The sequence below is a fragment of the Cnephaeus nilssonii genome (assembly GCF_951640355.1).
Source record: "Cnephaeus nilssonii genome assembly, chromosome: 22".
Classification (NCBI taxonomy): Eukaryota; Metazoa; Chordata; class Mammalia; order Chiroptera; family Vespertilionidae; genus Cnephaeus; species Cnephaeus nilssonii.
Window position 1 is genome coordinate 11,162,723 of NC_137093.1, and position 19,846 is coordinate 11,182,568.

At 41.4% G+C, this 19,846-nt stretch overlaps 1 protein-coding gene across 2 annotated transcripts in view; it reads right to left on the minus strand.

Annotated features, from left to right (window-relative positions):
* IFT81 (intraflagellar transport 81) overlaps positions 1–19,846 on the minus strand; it is a 204,593-nt gene that overhangs the window by 10,849 nt on the left and 173,898 nt on the right. For both annotated transcript variants that reach the window (XM_079762819.1, XM_079762820.1), the window contains 6 exons: positions 13,639–13,788; positions 10,988–11,116; positions 9,671–9,760; positions 1,356–1,442; positions 300–371; positions 130–215 (listed from right to left, as the gene is read on the minus strand). In XM_079762819.1, the coding sequence (XP_079618945.1) occupies positions 130–215; positions 300–371; positions 1,356–1,442; positions 9,671–9,760; positions 10,988–11,116; positions 13,639–13,788 (614 nt within the window). The remainder of the gene's footprint in view (positions 1–129; positions 216–299; positions 372–1,355; positions 1,443–9,670; positions 9,761–10,987; positions 11,117–13,638; positions 13,789–19,846) is intronic.

Here is a 19,846-nt window from a genome sequence, read left to right on the forward strand (position 1 = left end):
TTTCAAACAGTTTTTCAAACAGCCTTCCGGAACAAATTAAGTTCAAGAACCGAGGTTCCACTATATTTATAAAACTTCTATAGGTGAGACATTATGTAACTCAATATAAAAAACAACAAAATTACTTGCCTAATTGCCTTTCTTTTTTCTTGTTGGTCGGAAGAGACATATGCCTTCATCTCATCAATAGCACGATGAAGTTGAACTTCCAGGTTCTAAGTAGAAAGACTAAGTTTTAGGTTAAGTTCTTGATACAGAAAAACCTCAGGAAAGTTTGTGATTTCCTTTCTTTGTCTCACCTTAATCATACAATTTGTATAATGGTATTTACTTTCTTCTTGAAGACATTCTTCACGGAGTCCTCTGACTTCCTACAACAAACACGTAATTTTAAATGGTCACCATTACTGAAAGCATCGTCGGCTGCAGAGAGGATGACTGAATGCACAACAAAAGAAATGCCATCAGTCGTTTCCTCTTCTGCAACTGTAACTCTGTTTACTGTAACAGACAAGGCTGTAATCTTTCTAGAGACGACTCATATTCATTTATTATATACCTACTGTGTGCCCAGCTCTGTGTCAGGTGCTAGGACACAGCAGTGAACAGACAAATAAGTCCCTGCTCTCATTGAAGAAGAGGAAACAGATATAACAAGGAGACACATAATGAAGGTCTTTTTTGATGGGGATGAACATGATGAAGAAAATTCAGCAGAATGTGGCAGGGTGACTGAGCAGGCAAAGTTAGATTGGGTGATCAGGGGAGATCTCTAGAAGGAGGTGATATTTAGGTGAAACTGGGATGATGAAAAAGAGATCAAAGCAAAGAGATGGGGGCGGAGGGGTGCAGAGAGAGAAGAGCGTGTGCAGAAGCCGGGTGGTGAAAACAAGGTTGGCCTGTTTGCAGAACAAGTAGACTGCCCATGTGGCTGGATCCCCTCGGAGGAGCAGAGCACAAGGATGTGGAGTTCACGAGGCAGATGGGGCCTGGGAGACCATAGTTTGGAAGTTGGGTTTTAAGTGCAACAGGAAGACACTGGAGGGTGGCCTAAGTTTTACTCTGGTCTCTTTGGATGCTCTCTGAACAAACCATAGGAAGGCAGGAGTGAAAGTGGGAGAGCAGGCGCTGGGTTACTGGGGCATCTAGGATGGGGGCCTGGATGTGGCGGTAGCGGTGCAGATGGAGAGTTCAGGGTGCACAAACCAAGTCTGAAGAAATAAAGATCTCTGGAACCAGGAGACAGACTCAGGGGATGAGGGAAAAGACTCAGGAATCTTTTGACACTGGTATAGTGAAAATAATGCACACACAGACAGTGTTTGCTATTCTTCAACTAAAAACTGTCTTCTTACCTGTTCCAATTTGGACCGATTGCTTTCGAGGCCTGCTGCACAGCTATCGTACTGCGATTTCTTTTCATCACACTCCTGGGTTAGTTCCTAGTGTAAAAAGGGTAAATGACTGAGCAAGTGAAAATCAAAGGCCTGAAATGTAGCTCTGACACAATGCATGCCCTTGTTAGTCTCGTAACTGAACTCTAAGCTTCTTGGCATACTTAAGGGTTATTTATACAACAATTAGACATTTGAGAATTATGACAGATGGAGGTGCTGATAAACACAACAGCTACCATGTACTGAGCTGAGTGCCAGGCTTTGTTAGGAGCTAGGGACACAACAGTGAACAAAATAGCAAAAAAATCTTCCCCTTAAGTAATGTTTCAACAAGTATACAGGCTGTTGAGTGCTATGATGGGCAAATGCAAGATGTCATAGGTGACCTGGGACTCTCAGTAGATCTAATCCAGGCTTGGGAATCAGTGGGGACAACTTCCTAGAGAAATTGATATCTAAATTGAGATATGAAGGATTAGTAAGCATAGTTACAGGGAGGGTGGACAGGGGAGGAGAAGATTCAGAAAAAGGAACACTATGCCTAAAGGCTTAGAAGCTAGAGAGGGGAACAATTTAGGATGCACATGTAATTTATTATAATGGAGTGTGTCTGGGAAGTGTGAAAACAGGCTGAAGTCTTTGGCAGGGCTCTGTTCAGAACTTTGTAAATCATATTAAGGTGTTTGAGCTTTACCCTTGATAATAATGCAATCTCACAACAAGTCCTTGAGGTATTAATCTCCATTTGTCATGCCTGGAGAAAGTTCAGGGGGGCTAAGTATCTGGTCAAAGATTATATTGCTGGGGAGGTGTCAGAATTTGAACTCAGGCTGTTTGAGTAGTTTCAAATTTCTTCTACCGCAGTATTTTGAATTAGACAATCTGAAAATATACTACAAACACCTAGAAATGTTAAAAGTATAAATTCTTGATAAGGTAAACATCCTTTCAAATCCAGAGTTGAATGGAACTCTCAAGGAAGTAAGAGGAATTACCAGGGCCAGTAACAGAAGATGACACCCGGTAGCTACCCTTGGTGAAGGGAGTTGGGAACAGTCAGTGGTGGTAACAAAAATGATTATAATGTCCAGGCAGGACAGCGGACAAAGTCCTAGGCCTGTGCAGAGTGCGAAGTTAGAACTGAGAATCCCATAGTAAATCCAAATTGTTGTTGTTGTTGTTGTTTTTTTTTTTAAAGTTAAGATCTTTTTTTTTTTAAAAAAAATATATTTTATTGATTTTTTACAGAGAGGAAGAGAGAGGGACAGAGAGCCAGAAACATCGATGATAGAGAAACATTGATCAGCTGCCTCCTGCACAACCCGTACCGGGGATGTGCCCGCAACCAAGGCACATGCCCTCGACCGGAATCGAACCTGGGACCCCTCAGTCGGCAGGCCGACGCTCTAGCCACCGAGCCAAACCGGTTTCGGCTGTTGTTGTTTTTTAATATATATTTTTATTGATTTCAGAGAGGAAGGGAGGATAGAGAGATAGAAATATCAATGATGAGAGAGAATCATGGATCGGCTGCCTCCTGCACGCCCCCTACTGGGGATAGAGCCCACAACCAAGGCATGTGCCCTTGGCCGGAATCGAACCTGGGACCCTCAGTCTGCAGGCTGTGCCAAACCGGCTAGGGCTCCAAACTGTTTTTCAACCCAGAGACCCATGAGAAAAAGGTTAATCCCAGGTGTGGACTGATGTAGGCCAGCCTCAGAATGTCCTCGGTTTCACACTGCACAGTTTCCTTGGGAACAGGCAAGTTAACAGAAATGATAAGTGAGGAAATGATAAGTGATCATTTCTGTTGTGTGTGCTTCCTTTGTTGGGTGGGACTGCATCTAGTTTAGGGTGACTAACAAAGTATAAAAGATTGGTGGGAAAAGGAGCTGTGGCTTTTACGTATGGAAGTGACCTACAGACGCCAAAGGCTCTCATGGGTCACAGTCATACCACTCTCACAGAAGAAGGGGAAGGGGCGACAGAGGCTGTGTACTCAGGCAGCTGCTGTGGCCTCCGGATGAGATGAAGATACTTTAGTAGATGAAAGCCTTTGCTTTGTCTCTGAGTCTGCTGATCAGTAAATGCGGCTGTGCTGCTGCAGAGGTAGATGGGAAAAGGCCAGGCAGGTGTGGAGTTTGAATTGACCCTACCTGCATGGTCTAAGAACTCCCATGCTGAGACATTAACTCGAAATTAACTCCCAGTTTGTGATCCTCCCAAAACACCTGGCAGAATGACCGCAAAACCAGTCTGAGGGGCACACCCTCCCTCCCACCTGCCAGGATTCAAGAGACAAAACCTCGAGGAGGAACCAAGATGGTGGCCTAGGTAAATGCTTGCACTTGCTGCCTCCCACAGCCACATCAAAATTACAACTAAAATACAGAACAACTATCATCCAGAACCGTGGGAAAGCTGGCTGAGTGGAAGTACTACAACTACAGAGGTAAAGAAGAAAGCACATTGAGATGGTAGGAGGTGTGGAGGCGCGGAATGGGCTGGTCTGGCCCGGCACCCTGGTATGCCACTTTTTGAATCAGGAGGGAGATTGCCTCTACGGAGGCTTCCTGAAGGAGCAGAGGAGCGAGGGGTCCCAGCCCCACATCAGACCCCCAGCCCAGGGTTCCAGAGCTGGGGAAAGAAGTCCAAACCAGTGTGGATTGGGGCTGAGTGACACATAGGCTGCTGGAGACCCAGCTGCTCCTCTTAAAAGGCCAGCACCGTGAATTGAATTTACAAACTTCCACTTCCTCTGAGCTCCAGTGCTGGGTGAAGCTCTAGGGAACCCAGACACATACGGGGAGAAACTGAACTGTCTGGCATCAGGGCAGGAACTTGGGGGTGGCTTTCTTCCAGATGCAGGTGCTCACAGTGGTCATTGTTCCCTTGCTGGGACCTCCCTGGTATAGAGCTGACTGGCAGCCATTTCTGTTTGCTCCGCCCTGGTAATTCCCTGAGACCCCACCCCACCCAATTAAAACCCCACCCAGGCTGTGCACAGCGGCTTTTGCATATGAATGGCCTGTCCTTTCTCGACCTAAAACCTGTCAAACTAGCTTCGGCTGGGTCAGGGAGCCCCAAAGCTATCAATAAAAGGCCCAAGGCCCACACCAGCACCAGCCTGCCTTGCTTCACAGATGGGCCTTGCATGGACACTTCTAAACCCGATATAAAGAAGAGGAATCTACAGATCTCTCTGTAGCTCCTGCGGGGTGGCCCCAGGTAGTGGCTGACTTTGCACCTCCCTGGAGACCTAAGAGCCAGTGTACCCAGTGGTCAGTGTGAGACCATACCAGATTACAACTCTTCATATCCATAAGTGACACACTCAAGGGACAGACTCAGTGAGCACCAAAGCCCCACTGAAGCAAGTCCTGCACCATAGGGGTGTCTCTTGCATAGCAGATTTTCCCACTGTAGTCACTGCTGGTCCCCACAGCCAATTGGCCTGGAGGTCAATTCCTCCCACTGACACCAACAGTAATCAAGGCTCAAATAAAAGAAGACTGTGCACACAGCCCACAAAGGGGTGCACCAAGAGTGTCCACCTCAGGTGATTGGGGAGGCTGAGCCACTGGGGCCTATAGGACACCTATTATACAAGGCCACTCTATCAACTCAAGGAGACTTAGCAACTACCCAGTACATAGAAACGAATACAGGGAAGCAGCCAAAATGTGGAGACAAAGAAACAAGTCACAAATGAAATAAATGGAAGAAAGCAAACTACTGGATATAGAGTTCAAAACCACAGTTATAAGGTTATTGAAGAATCTTCTAGAAACCTCCAAGGAACTTAGTGAGACCTTCAAAGATCTTAGTGAGAATGCCAAAAAGATGGAAAAGGACCAATCAGAAATTATGCATATAATGACTGAAATAAAGAATAATATATAGGGATTCAACAGTAGACTAGAAGATCCTGAGAATCAAGTCAATGATTTGAAATATCAGAAAGCAAAAACGCCCAACCACAAGAGCAAAAAGAAAAAAGAATCCAAAAATATGAAGATAGTGTAAGGAGCCTCTGGGACAACTTCAAGCGTACCAACATCCAAATTATGGGGGTGCCAGAAGAAGAGAGACAGCAAGATACTGAAAACCTATTTGAAGAAATAATGACAGAAAACTTCCCCTACCTGGTGAAAGAAATAGACTTACAAGTCCAGGAAGCACAAAGAACCCCAAACAAGAGGAATCCAAAGAGGACCACATCAAGACACATCATAATTAAAATGCCAAGGGCAAAAGACAAAGAATCTTAAAAGCAGCAAGAGAAAAACAGTTATCTACAAGGGAGTGCCCATACGACTATCAGCTGATTTTTCAACAGAAACTATGCAGGCCAGAAGGGAGTGGCAAGAACTATTCAAAGTGATGAATAGCAAGAACCTACAACCAAGAATACTCTACCCAGCAATGCTATCATTTAGAATTGGAGGTCCGATAAAGAGCTTCATAGACAAGAAAAAGCTAAAGGAGTTCACCACCACCAAATTAGTATTATATGAAATGCTGAAGGGTATTCTTTAAGAAGAAGAAGAGGAAGATAAAGGTAAAGATAAAAAATTATGAACAACAAAGTGACACCAAATACTTATCTATCAACAAGTGAATCTAAAAATCAAATGAATAAAAAATCAGATCAACAGAATAAACTGGTGAATAGAATAGAATCAGGGGCATGGAAAGGGAGTGGACTGACGATTCTCAGAGGGAAGGGGGTGTGGGCGGGTGTGGGAAGAGATTAGATAAAGATCATATATGCATTACTTATGGACACAGACAATAGGGTAGTGAGGGCCTGGGGTGGGGTGGGAACCAGGTGGAGGAGAGCTATGGGGGGAAGAAAAAGCGACATCTGTAATAATCTCAACAATAAAGATTAAAAAAAGAGAGAGAGACAAAACCTCAAGAGAAGCTCACAACCCCAAAGTATAAACATATAGGGAAACAATCAATCCATTATGCGTGAGAATCAGAAGATATACAAAACAGCAGGGCTATACCTCCAGAAACTCAGAATACCAGAAATATGCCTATTTAGTAAATATGTTTAAAATAAAGGTGGAACTGAAAATAAAAGATTAAAAAGGGACAGTGAGCTAAAATAAGACAAAAATGAACATAACTGTCACAGACATGAAAAACTAAGTAGTGGCATAAACCTAAGATTAGACCGAGCTCAGGAAATAAAAGACTGAACTAGAAAACAGAGCTCAAGAAATTATCCAAAATTCATCATAGAGAGACAAAAAGATAAAAATATGAAAGTGGGGTTAAGCAATAGAGCACAGCATGTGTCTAACATTCATCTAGTATGAATTGTGGGAGAAGGCAAGAAAGACCAGGAAAAGAATATTTGAAGATATTATGTATGTAGAATTTTTCCGGAGTTAATGGAAAACAAAAAGCACAAATTCCATCAGAGCAAATAGAACTAAATCTATATGAATGTGACTTTAGGTAATTCTTATAAATAAAAAAATACAGCCCTAGCCGGTTTGGCTTAACGGATAGAGTGTTGGCCTGTGGACTAAAGGGTCCTGTGTTTGATTCTGGTCAAGGGCACATGCTCGGGTTGCAGACTCGATCCCCAGTGGGAAGCATGCAGGAGGCAACCAATTGATGATTCTCTGTCATCATGGATGTTTCTATCTCTCTCTCCCTCTCCCTTCCCCTCTGAAATCAATAAAAATATATTAAAAAGAAAAAATACAATATTTGTCTTTTCAACATGGCAGAAGACAGAGATGAAAATGCTCAGATGACTCAGGCACCCCTTTGACTTGACAAACATGGAGGGATGTACTATTTGGGGATGGTAGTGAGATAGCTACATTTCTTTGTAATAGGAGAGGCAGGCAGTCCTTTACATACAGAGAAATCTACCGTACTTTCCGGCGTATAAGACGACTGGGCGTATAAGATTTTCCTGGATTAAAAAGTTGTTTTATATGCAGGAAAATACGGTATATTGGACTATATTGATGGGATTAGATATAATGGATTAGATATATTGGACTACCGTATTTTCTGGCGTATAAGACGACTTTTTAACCCAGGAAAATCTTATATGCCCACTTGTCTTATATGCCGGAAAATACGGTACTTAAATCATATGAAAATGAATTTCAGGTGTTGGTTACTTTATATAAAATAATAAAGGACTTTACAGCATTTAAGATCTAGTATATAGTTTTACTTAGAAAACAATTAGGTTGAAAAGGAATAATATTCCATCTTTTTAAACTATTTTTAATAATTAAAATGATAATTTTTTTAAGTTCTTATGGATTAGTCATTGTTGCAAAGTGCCTTATATGTACTATTTTATTTAATCAGTTAAATATATGATCTGATTACATTTTTTATATTATCATCAAACTAGAGGCCTGGTGCATGAAATTCGTGCACGGGTAGGGTCTCTAGGCCTGGCCGGCCATCAGGACCAATCAGGGCGGAAACACTTTGCATATTAGCCTCATGCATATATATATATATATATATATATATATATATATATAGAGAGAGAGAGAGAGAGAGAGAGAGAGAGAGACACTAGAGGCCTAGTGCATGAAAATTCATGCACTGGCGGCGGGGGTCCCTCAGCCTAGCCTGCCCCCTCTCACAGTCTGTAAACCCTCAGGGGCGGGAGGCGACCCGGCGATCAGGGGAAGGCGACGCCCCCATCACACCTCTGCTGCTGCCACTGCCGGCAGCACAAGCCTTGGCTGGCAATGGTTACCTGAGCTTCGGGCAGCCCTGGGCAGCTGGGCAGCCACCATGCGAGGCTTGCCTGCACCTAGGGTCAGCCCTGGGCAGCTGGGGGCTGAGGGGACTAGGGGGACTCCGGAGGCAGGTGCACGGAGCTGCTGGGCCTGCCTGGAGGCGGGCCCGGCCTTGCTGCATGCCTGCCACCCGGTGGGTCTGAGGGGACTGGGCACCGCCATCTTGTGGCTGTGGGTACCACCATCTTTGAGGGCGTGACAGTCAATTAGTATGTTTCCTCCTTATTGGCTGTGGGCGCCACCTCCTTTGTGACGGTGTGAGGGTCAATTAGCATATTCCCTCTTGATTATATAGGATTAGATGGTATATGTCCCATCTCATCTATTAGAGCATCAACTCCAGAGAACAGAGACCTGTCTCTTCCATTCCTTTTGTTATGGCAGTAGTGTGCAGTGGAACAAGCAAGGGTTTTGAAATAAGATGATATAGATGCCAAAGTCAAGCCCCAACTCTCCCACTTCCTTCTCCTGTAGTTGGATAGGTCACTAAACCTATCTCAGGCTCTGTAGTAGTTTCATAAAGAGGAAATGATGTCTATCTGACTTCCGAATCTATGTGATTTTTTCTTTTCTTTTAAAAAAATATATTTCTTTATTGATTTCAGAGAGGAAGGGAGAGGGAGAGAGATAGAAACATCAATGATGAGAGAGAATCACTGATCAGCTGCCTCCTGCACGCCCCTCACTGGGGATCGAGTCTACAACCCGGCCATGTGCCCTTGGCCTGAATTGAACCCAGGACCCTTCAGTCCGAAGGCTGATGATCTACCCACTGAGCCAAATCTGCTAGGGCCAAATCTGTGTGATTTTTCATTCTGCTTCTCTGACTCTGAGGTATGGCACTTGCTAAGAGTTTTATGGTTCCATCTCAGGCACATGCAATACAGGCCCACATTCAAATCTAAAATTACTACATGGAGGGTGATTAACTACAGCTCATGTCGAATGGTGTGGGCCACCTGACCTGGCTTTGCTAAGGGCATTTACCTCCTAATAGTTTATCTTTTAAAGCAGTGGTTAGAATTAGCTTCCAAGTAATGGCATTTCCTCACTTATCATAAGCTATCAGAGTTTGCCCCCCAGCAAAGTAAGTTTATTGATTTAAGTTAACTTGTCACCACTTGTCGGCAGAGTTTGAGCTTCTACCTGGCCACAGAAGAATGTGACTTCATATTTATAGCTCTCACATGATTTAAAGACAAAAGCTCATCTGGCTGCACTTGTGATTTTAACTTAAACTCCTTTTTCTCCTCTCCTCCCTCTAATAATTTATGACAAACCAAGTAGCATAAATTAAAGAGAAACTTTTTTAGGTCACATTCTTCTTCTCTTTTGCAGAATCATATCAATATAATAATAGTAATAATAACAATAATGTGTTTCCTATAAATTACCCAAGTAAAATATTCAGGATTCTAATTACTATATCTCAACCAGATAAAATAGTAAAAGTATGACAATATCAAATTCACCTACTTGACATTTTTGACGCAGTTGTCGTAGTTCTTTTATAACTGGGGCTAGAGCTGACTTCTTTTCAGATACCAGTGAATTCAGTTTTCTTACCTGTCATTTAAAAAAATACATGACATCTAAAAAAAGAATTCAAAAGAACAAAAATACTACATGCATAAAGATATTTATTGAAGTGTTATATATGAGTAAAAAGACTATAAATTACTTCAATGCCAAACAATAGGGAAGTGATTTAGTAAATCTTGATTCCTCCGTAAGATGGGATACCACTGAATTGTTCAAAATGTCAATTATTAACACTGCAAACCAATATGGCAAAATATTTATAATCTAACAAGTAATGACTAAAACAAACTAAAAGTTGCCTATATACAGCTACAATCATGTTGTTATGTAAAACAATATGTAATTACGTAGGTTATATAAAATATACATAAACATAAATGAAGTGATATTCAAAATACTTAATAACCTGAATGGCATAAGTAATAACCAATCACAATGGACACCAACCATAGAGATGAAGGCAGTCTAGCAGGCCTCTACGGTGCTCAATGTTAATCTTTTTTTGTTGTTGTTAATCCTCACCTGAGGATATATTTTTTTATTGATTTTTAGAGAGTGGAAGGGAGAAAGAGAGACAGAGAGAGAGAGAAACATTGATATGAGAGGGACACATCAATTGGTTGCCTCCCGCACGCACCTCGACCTGGGGCAGGGATTGAGCCTGCAACCGAGGTATGTGCCTTTACCGGAATCGAACCTGGGACCCTTCAGTCCACAGGCCGACATTCTATCCTCTGAGCCAAACCGGTAAGGACAATGTTAATCTTTTTATGAGTCAGAATGTGATGAGATGCTGGGGTTCTGGGCGAGTGGCCAATGTGGATAAGACAGGCTGAGAGTTTGGGGCAGCAGCTATTTACCAATAAGTAAGGAAAGAGTTAAACATTCTAATGCCTCACGAGGCTGTATCAGTACATTCTGGCTAAACAGCAGGCCTAAATATGGAAAGATACTAAGGATACACACAAAAACGAAATAATTTTATTAGGGTGATATGATTGGGAAAACTTATTTTTTATCTTAAATATTTCCTTAATTTTGTATAACTTTCACACACTTCAAAAACCACAAAATGCATAAATTGTTACAAGTTGAACAACCTTACTAGAATGCAAAAATTCAAGAGACGGATACAGATAAAAATATAAATAATATGCAGAAATGAAAATCTGAATGTTTCACTGAAAACTGGACAAACAAAAATATCTGCCTTTTATACCCAATAAAAAACCACTAAAAATGTGTAATCACCATTTCAGACATGTCATCCAGAGTCCGTCCTTTCATTTCGTCAACCTCACTCTTCAGTGCAGACACTCTCTCCAGCTCTTCTTGGGTGTAACTATATCCAGATATACCCTTTTTCTCCTCAATGGTTTGCTAAAAGTAAAGAATAAATAGAGGTCAACCTATGAACCAGGAGGTTCGATTCCAGATCAGGGCATATGCCTGGTTTGCGGGCTCAATCCCCAATGGTGCAGGAGGCAGCCGATCAATCATTCTCTCTCATTATTGTTATTTCTATCTCTCTCTTCCTCTCCCTTTCTTTCTGAAATCAATAAAGATATATTTTTTAAAAAATGGGGCCACACGCCAAAACCGGTTTGGCTCAGTGGATAGAGCATCAGCCTGCGGACTGAAGGGTCCCGGGTTCGATTCCGGTCAAGGGCATGTACCTTGGTTGTGGGCACATCCCCGGTAGGGGGTGTGCAGGAGGCAGCTGGTCAATGTTTCTCTCTAATCAATGTTTCTAGCTTTCTATCCCTCTCCCTTACTCTCTGTAAAAAATCAATAAAATATATTTAAAAAAAAAATGGGGCCACAAATTTGGTGTCAAAACCTCAATGACTCCATAAGAAGTATACATATTTAATATATAATATTAAAGTTGTAAATGAAATAAATTAGTTTAGAATCCTATAGGATAATCTTTATTGACTTCAACAATAATAACATCTCTTTATATGTTATAAAATCACACTAAACTTTATTATCTTCAGGTACATAGGAAGCAGTTCTAATCTTAGACTTTAAAATAATGCTATATACTTTGCACAGAATATAAAACAGGACACATTCAATAAATATTTGGTGAATGAGTGAATTCTCAAGTGATCCTATTGTATTTACATTTGCTCACTCATCCAATATTTGTTATATACCTAAATGTGCCAAGCACAGTTCTAGGCAGTGAAAACAGGGGGAAAATCCCCTTGCCCACAGAGCTTACTTCTAGTGAGAGTAAACAAGTAACAGGTAAACAAGTAAAACACAGTGTGAGGTGAGAGTGAGGTTTAAGTCTTAAGTAAAAGGTGGTTATAGGTCTTCCTGCGATGACATCTGAGAAAGCCCTGAAGGAAGTGGGGGAGCAAGCCATGTAGACACCTGGGAGACCAGCAAGTGCACAAGACATGAGGCAGGAACATGCCTGGCCTGTTCACGAAATAGCTGGGAGACTGGTGGAGCTGAAAACAGAGTGAGAATGCCATGGGGTAGGGGAGGGGTCATAGAGGACTCGGTTGGTGTGCTGGGACAATCTCAGTCTATGTCTATTGTCCTTTGCATTCTCAAAAGTGTCCTAGTTTAGATGATAAATTATATTGTTACCTTATTTTTAGGCCAATGAAAGAAGTTGGACTTATTTTAAATGACATGGAGGCTTGTTGGGGGGTTCAGATAAAGGAATTTAAAAAAAAAATTAATCTTAGAGAGAGGAAGGAAGGGAGAGAGTGAGCGAGCGAAACATCAATCAGTTTTCCATACTCACCTTGACCAGGAATTGAAACCACCACCTTCTAGTGTCAGCCAGCCTCTGTCACTGACCACCCAGTGCTTGGATAATGGGCTCAAGAACAGAATGGCTATGTTGGCAAAGATGGAGGCTATGCATGGGCAAAATAGCATGGGCTCTCTCTGACTAATGCCCATCTAGCCATTGCCACTGCCACTGCCACACATCTGACCTGGCAGCAACAGAGATCAATCCTGAGCTCTGGGTATGGAATCATCCCTTGAGGAAACCAATCATCTACTTAGTGGCAATATGATAACATCAGATCCTTCCTGCTCTGAAAAGACATTTCATCCTGACTGGCACTGACCCATATTCTGGGTAAGGGTTTGCTTTTCTTGCCAACAGTCGTTCAGCCAGTACCACTATCCAAGGGCTCAGAGTATCTGGTCTACTGATGTGGAATCCCACATATACCACCTCAGACCAAGAGACCTAATTTATTGCAAAGGAGGTGTGGTGGTGGGCACATGACCTTGGGATTCAGTCACTGTACCACACACCACACCATCCAGAGAGCAAATAATCTGACAGAACAGAGGAAGGACCTTGTGAAGGGACAGCTAAGTGGCCAGATTGGAACTGGTGGCTTGTGGGGATGAGTTCTAGTCCTCAGGATGGCGTGTACACTGTAGGAGCTGTGTTCCAAACAGACTGAACACATGGGTCTTGAAAGTATGAGGGTTATCACTCACCGGGTTTCCCACTTATCCACTTAAGGAATTACACTTCCCTTCTCTGGTTTCCAGAGGGCACATGAAGGGACCCTCTACACTTAATGCTCTGGCTACCATGTTGTCACTTGGGCTCCTCATGCCGGTGGACCAACAGGCAAAGAAAAGAGTAATTATATTGCAGGACATCATAAGTCTATTAATTACCCCAAAGTCAGCAAGCATAAGAGTGCTTCCTGGGGGGAGGGGTAAAAAACACACACACAAAAGACTGCTTCCTGCTACATTAAACATAAATGAATCAGCTTATATGACATCTCTGGAATTAATCAGAAAAAACAATAATTGTATGATTTTTCTATTAAAAACCATAGAGCTATAACCCATAAACCTCCTGGCATTTGTAATTTTAGCACCCCAAGATAATACTCTATTACCAGTTGATGCTGAATATTTTCAAGACGTTGTTTAAGGAGTTCTTCTGTCCTCTGTAAGAGACCGAATTCAGCTTTAAATTCAGCTATTATCTGATGCTTCTTTTTGAAAACTGTACTCTTGCTTCGAAGTTTACTGACATATCGCTTGAACTGTAAAAGAACACAATATGTAGTTTAATGAGTAGAAAGGTAGTTGCTAAATATCACATATAATCTCAATGTATTAGAAACATTTTATTTTCTACTGTCTAACACATGTCCCAAGTATATAATAATAACTTAGTTTTATTAGAAGACTTAAAAAGACTAACTGCCTGATTAAACATACTTTGTGTATGTTTTAATTTTTTGGATCCATCTAAATAGTGTAAATCCTATGTAAAACTCTATTAATGTCAGTATTTTTCCTTTTAAGTTATACAGCTAAATCCAAGTTCAGTAATTCTAAATTTGTAAGGTAGTAAAATAGGAAGTATAACATTTCTAAAATTTAGGTACATTTTTCCCCTTAAAGACTTGATTCGTTCCTGAGTATTTAAAAAATGCCCGTAAAAATAGTAAGATTAAAAATTCTTCACATAAAAATAACTTTTAATCCCTAGTTTAGACATCGTTCTAAAGTTGATTTAAACTTTGAAAGAAATACAGAACACATTGTGTTTTAGAGGAAGGAAGTTCAAAATATTTTTCTATCCATGATTAAGTTGGTTTTAATATTAAGGAATTCAGCCCACACACAGCATATTATCAATCGCTGGATTATAGTAATGGTTTTAAAATTTTAAGTCATGCCAATATACCTAGAGTCTATTAACTTGCAATTTTTCCTTTTAAAGAATAAATGTGTAAGCCTGACATAACCACAGACTCAGAATCCCTAGAGTAACTATAATATGTTCTATTAAAAGTGTCCTGGGCGAAGTGCCCAAAATGAAATCAAACCTATTCATCTGCTATCCTCTGTATTATCTAGGCCAATTTCCCCTTCTCTATCTTGCTGTGCTCCAGAACTATTTTTAAAAGCTATAAATGTTTTTGGTAAAAGAACAAACCCACCAATTACTCAAGGTGCTCTCTGCTGATTGGTTATTTGACGTTCATTGGACAAACTACTTAAGGGAAGGGTAGTCGGGGTCAGATTAATCATGGTTCCATTCAATTAAGCAACAGGTGGCTATCAAAGCACTCTGAGGGCTCTACTACCCCAAGGAACTAAGGGAAAGAAAATGCATTATCCATGTTTTTCTTCCATTGCAAGTTCCTTCTGTTAAAAAAAGAGAAAACAGCCTGGCCTGTGTGGTTCAGTGGTTGACCGTCGACCTATGAACCAGGAGCTCACGGTTTGATTCCCGGTCAGGGCACACGTCCAGTTTATGGGCTCAATCCCCAGTGGGGGACGTGCAGAAGGCAGCCGATCAATGATTCTCTTTCGTTACTTGTTTTTACCTCTCTCTCCCTCTCCCTCTCCCTTCCTCCCTGAAATCAATAAAAAAAATTTTTTTTTTAAAGAGAGAGAGAGAAAACACAAGTCACTTAAGCCCCACTGTCACCAAACCAAGACTTAATACCTAACTTAATTACAATTGCAGCCTCTCCCAGGAATGGAATCTTAAACCAGTCCACCAGGAATTACCTGGTCACCACTAGTAAGGTAATCTGCCTGACAGACCCCTGCCGTCCCCTAAAGGAAGATGACCTTGCCACAACCAATCCCCTTTTTGCTTGGCCAGCTCCCTTCTGTCTATAGAAGTCTTCCATTTTGTACAGCTCCTTAGAGCTCCTCTCTGACTAAATGGGATGCTGCCTGATTCATGAAGAGATGAATAAAGCCAGTAAGATTTTTAAAATGTACTCAGTTCAAATTTTTTTTAACACTTCTATCATTTGGATTTCAGATTATTTCTGAATTCTCAAATTATAAAAATAAAATTATGATGAACATATTGAATATAAATCTTTAGACACATTTAAAATATATACTGAGTGGCCAGATAATTATGATCTCTGAATGCATAATAATCTGGCCACTCAGTGTATATCCTATATAATAAAAGGCTAATATGCAAATTGTCCCCTTGACCAGGAGTTCGACCAGCAGGCAGGCCGGCCAATCGCCCATGTCCCCTCCCCGTAACCAGGCTGGCCGGACCCCACCCATGCACGAATTCATGCACTGGGCCTCTAATATATATATATATATATATATATATATATATATATATATATATATATATATATTGTTGATTTCAGAGAGGAAGGGAGAGTGAGAAAGAGAGAGAAACATTAATGATGAGAATTGACTGGCTGCCTCCTGCACATCTCCCACTGGGGATAGAGCCCAAAACTTGGGCATTTGCCCTGACTGGGAATTGAACCATGACCTCCTGGTTCATAGGTCAATTCTCAACCACTAAGCCATGCCAGCCGGGATAGACACATTCTTAATAATTTCTAAAGGACATATTTCCAGAAATGGTCAAAAGGAAATAGGGTTTTGACACATTCTGCCCTTCAAAATCTATTTATGGTACTTTTTATAATTGTCAATTTTATATGTAAAAGAGAATCTTACTTTTAATTTCCATTTCTTTATTAGGGAATTTTACTTTTTTTTCCATGTTCATTGTACATCTATAGGGATTTACAATGAATCCTTGAGATATTAAGGAAAAGGCTTTCTATAGTGCACTCTAGCAGTAGCAGGTCTATCAGACAAATTTGTCATTTAACTGAACTATAAAGCTTGTCACTGAGCAGGAAAGCCCATTGTAGCAGCTATTACTAATCATTTGGACCAATATACATTTTTAATCTAAATTTGTCATTTAAGAAAGAGCGGCCATCATTTTAGATGCTGAAATCAATAAAGCTTCTGGCTTTGGGACCAATTTTACCGACTCATCTCCTTTGTGATCAAAACGAAATTTGGCAGATGTTCTTTCTCCTCTTATCCATTTAATATATTTTAGAACCTTTCATAGTAATGATCAAAATCTGGGCTAGCTTTTTAAATGGGCAAGGCAGCCTATTTCCCTAAGTATGAAACATTTAGATGCCTTTAAAGCTTATCTGGAGCTCAAAAGTATTATTGGATTACAGACATCATTCTGGATATTTATGTAGAAATAGGAATCTCTATTCCTGCTGCAAACTTTCCACCTCAATATCTAACAGGACAACTATTTCCACAGTAATTAGCTGCAAGACTTTACAAGACAACCATATAATAAGTACTTTATATGGTCAAGAACCCGTGGCCCAAGAAAGTTAGGTGTGCAATGAAATAACAGCAACTGTTCAAGAATAGCATGACTATACCCAACGGCCACAATTTTTTTGCCCATTTGTCAGTGTCATGTATCCTGCCTAAATTCAGACTTGCAGAAAATCTGAAAAGACTATCTTTTCATGTCAACTTCATGTCATAAATCTTTTGGATTCCCTGAAGTCTGGTCTGAGAGCTGCTACTTGCTTTAAGGCAATAAAAAAATGTTTCACAGCAAACTTTGTTTTCTGCTAAAATGATAGTCTTTTCAAATCACCTATCATAACTAGTTCCATATATCTAAACACACATACAAATACTATGTTAACCTTTACCAACTTGTTAGTATTACGTTTTAAACTTTAAATTAGAAAGATCTTACCAAGCCAAGCATAAACAATATAATTGCCTCCATCTGGTAGTGGATAATTAACTGCTAATTCTTGAGAGAGTTTATAATAAGCAATATGATACATTCTGGTAGAAAATTGTTTAACAGAAACTTGTGGCACAGGAACACCAATCTGTGAAACACAGTCAATCATACCTCCCAAGGTCTCTATGCTTCTATTATAAATCAAGTCACCACCACACAGCTGCTACTATATCTCGGATGGGTTTTTCAACTGCTGTCTAAGCAATTAAATCTCACAAACTAATTTCTATGAAAAGTTTTCAAATTTGGGATTAAAATTGTGGAATTACCTAGATTGCATATGTAATATACTACTTCTATTACAGTGCACTGAGCCTAATTTATTTGATTGTTTTGTTCCAACTCTTAGAAAATTTTAGGGGCCTCAGGTCCTGCTATAAACTCTAAAGAGCACAATGTGATTTGAAAGGTTCTAAAAATATCACAGGTTTGCCTTGGCTCACTTGGAAGAGTGATGATTCAATTACAAGTGTCAAAATTTGATTCCTAATTTTTCGGGATCTGACAGCTGAAGTAAATCTTGCCAGGATTCCCTTATCTTCATTGTGCTTCTCTTTGAAGTATTTAAAGATTTCATAATCTTTGCAATTTAGCTCTAGGATTTTAGGATTGCAGTCGGTAGCTGTAGAATGAATTGGTTGGGCCTTAAAAAAAAAAAAATATATATATATATATATATATATTTTTTATATATATATACACACACACACACACACACACATACACATACATACACACTAGAGGCCCGGTGCACGAAATTCGTGCACGGAGGGGGGTTGTCCCTCAGCCCAGCCTGTACCCTCGCCAATATAGGACCCTTCAAGGGATGTCCGACTGCCCTCTCACAATCCAGGACTGCTGGCTCCCAACTGCTTGCCTGCCTGCCTTCCTGATTGCCCCTAACCGCTTCTGCCTGCCAGCCTGATCACCCCCTAACCACTCTGCTGCCAGCCTGTTTGCCCCCAACTTCCCTCCTCTGCCGGCCTGGTCACCCCTAACTGCCCTCTCCTGCAGGGTTGATCACCTCCAACTGCCCTCCCTTGCAGGCCGGGTGCCTCCCAACTGCCCTCTCCTGCTGGCCATCTTGTGGTGGCCATCCTGTGTCCACATGGGGGCAGGATCTTTGACCACATGGGGGCAGCGATATTGTGTGTTGCAGTGATGATCAATATGCATATTACTCTTTTATTAGATAGGATAGAGGCCTGGTACAGGGGTGGGGGCCAGCTGGTTTGCCCTGAAGGGTGTCCCTGATCAGGGTGGGGTTCCCTTGGGGCATGGGGCAGCCTGAGCAAGGGGCCTGTGGTGGTTTGCAGGCCGGCCACCCCCCTGGCAACCCAAGCAGAGGCCCTGGTATCTGGAATTTATTTTCCTTCTACAATTGAAACTTTGTAGCCTGGAGCGGAGCCAAGCCTGGGGCTCCCTCCGAGCCCGGCAGCCATTTCTGTTGGGGTTATAATTGAAACTTTGTTGCCTTAAGCGGGTGGGCCCAGCCAGGGTGTGCGGAAAGCTTTGCTTCCCCTGTTGCCGGTGGCAACCCTGGCCTGCTCTCTCAAGCTCCATTCTGCTGCTATTTGTTTGAATTTGTTTACCTTCTATAATTGAAACTTTGTAGCTTGAGTGGAGGCTTAGGCCTGGCCAGGGCAGGCAGAAAGCTTGGCTTCCTCTGTTACCTAGGAAACCTTGCTCTCTGTGGCTGTAGCCATCTTGGTTTGGGTTAATTTGCATGCTCGCTCTGATTGGATGGTGGGCGTGGCTTGTGGGCATGGCTTGTGGGTGTGTCGGAGGTATGGTCAATTTGCATATTTGTCTATTATTAGATAGGAGATATATATATTGATTTCAGAAAAGAAGGAAGAGGGAGAGAAAGAAACATTAATGATGAGAGGGAATCATTGATCAGCAGCCTCCTGCAAGCCCCATACTGGGGATCGAACCCGCAACTCAGGCATGTACCCTGACTGGGAATCGAACCATGACCTCCTGGTTCATAGGTTGATACACAACCACTGAGTCATGCCAGCTGGACTTAGTTGGGCCTTTTTAAAGCTGTTTATAAATATTATTTGAGTAAGCACATTTTTTAAGTAGATATTGACAGCAAAACAGCTGAGCTCTTGTAACGGTTAGGGGAGAAAACACAATGGACTCTATACCCATGCACCACAAACCAGGAAAGACCTTTCAATGCATGAAGCGCCAACAGAACCTTAACCAGAGGTTCATTTGTTGCTATAAAAAAGTTCAGACCTAAAAGGCATGCATTCATCATTTGAATGACAGCTCTGGGAAGGGGGCACTGCATCACTGGGGCTGCTTTTTGTTTGCTTTGCTAATAGAGAGATCAGGGTGATTAAGACAGTAGCCATGCAGCACTACTACAAGAAGCACAAGTTCTATTTTTTGCTCTTCCAGTAAGTAAAACAAGTCATCAAGCTCAGATTGCCTATAAAAGTGAAAAAATTCATCACTTACCAAAAGAACTGACTGGAGGCTATCATATTAAA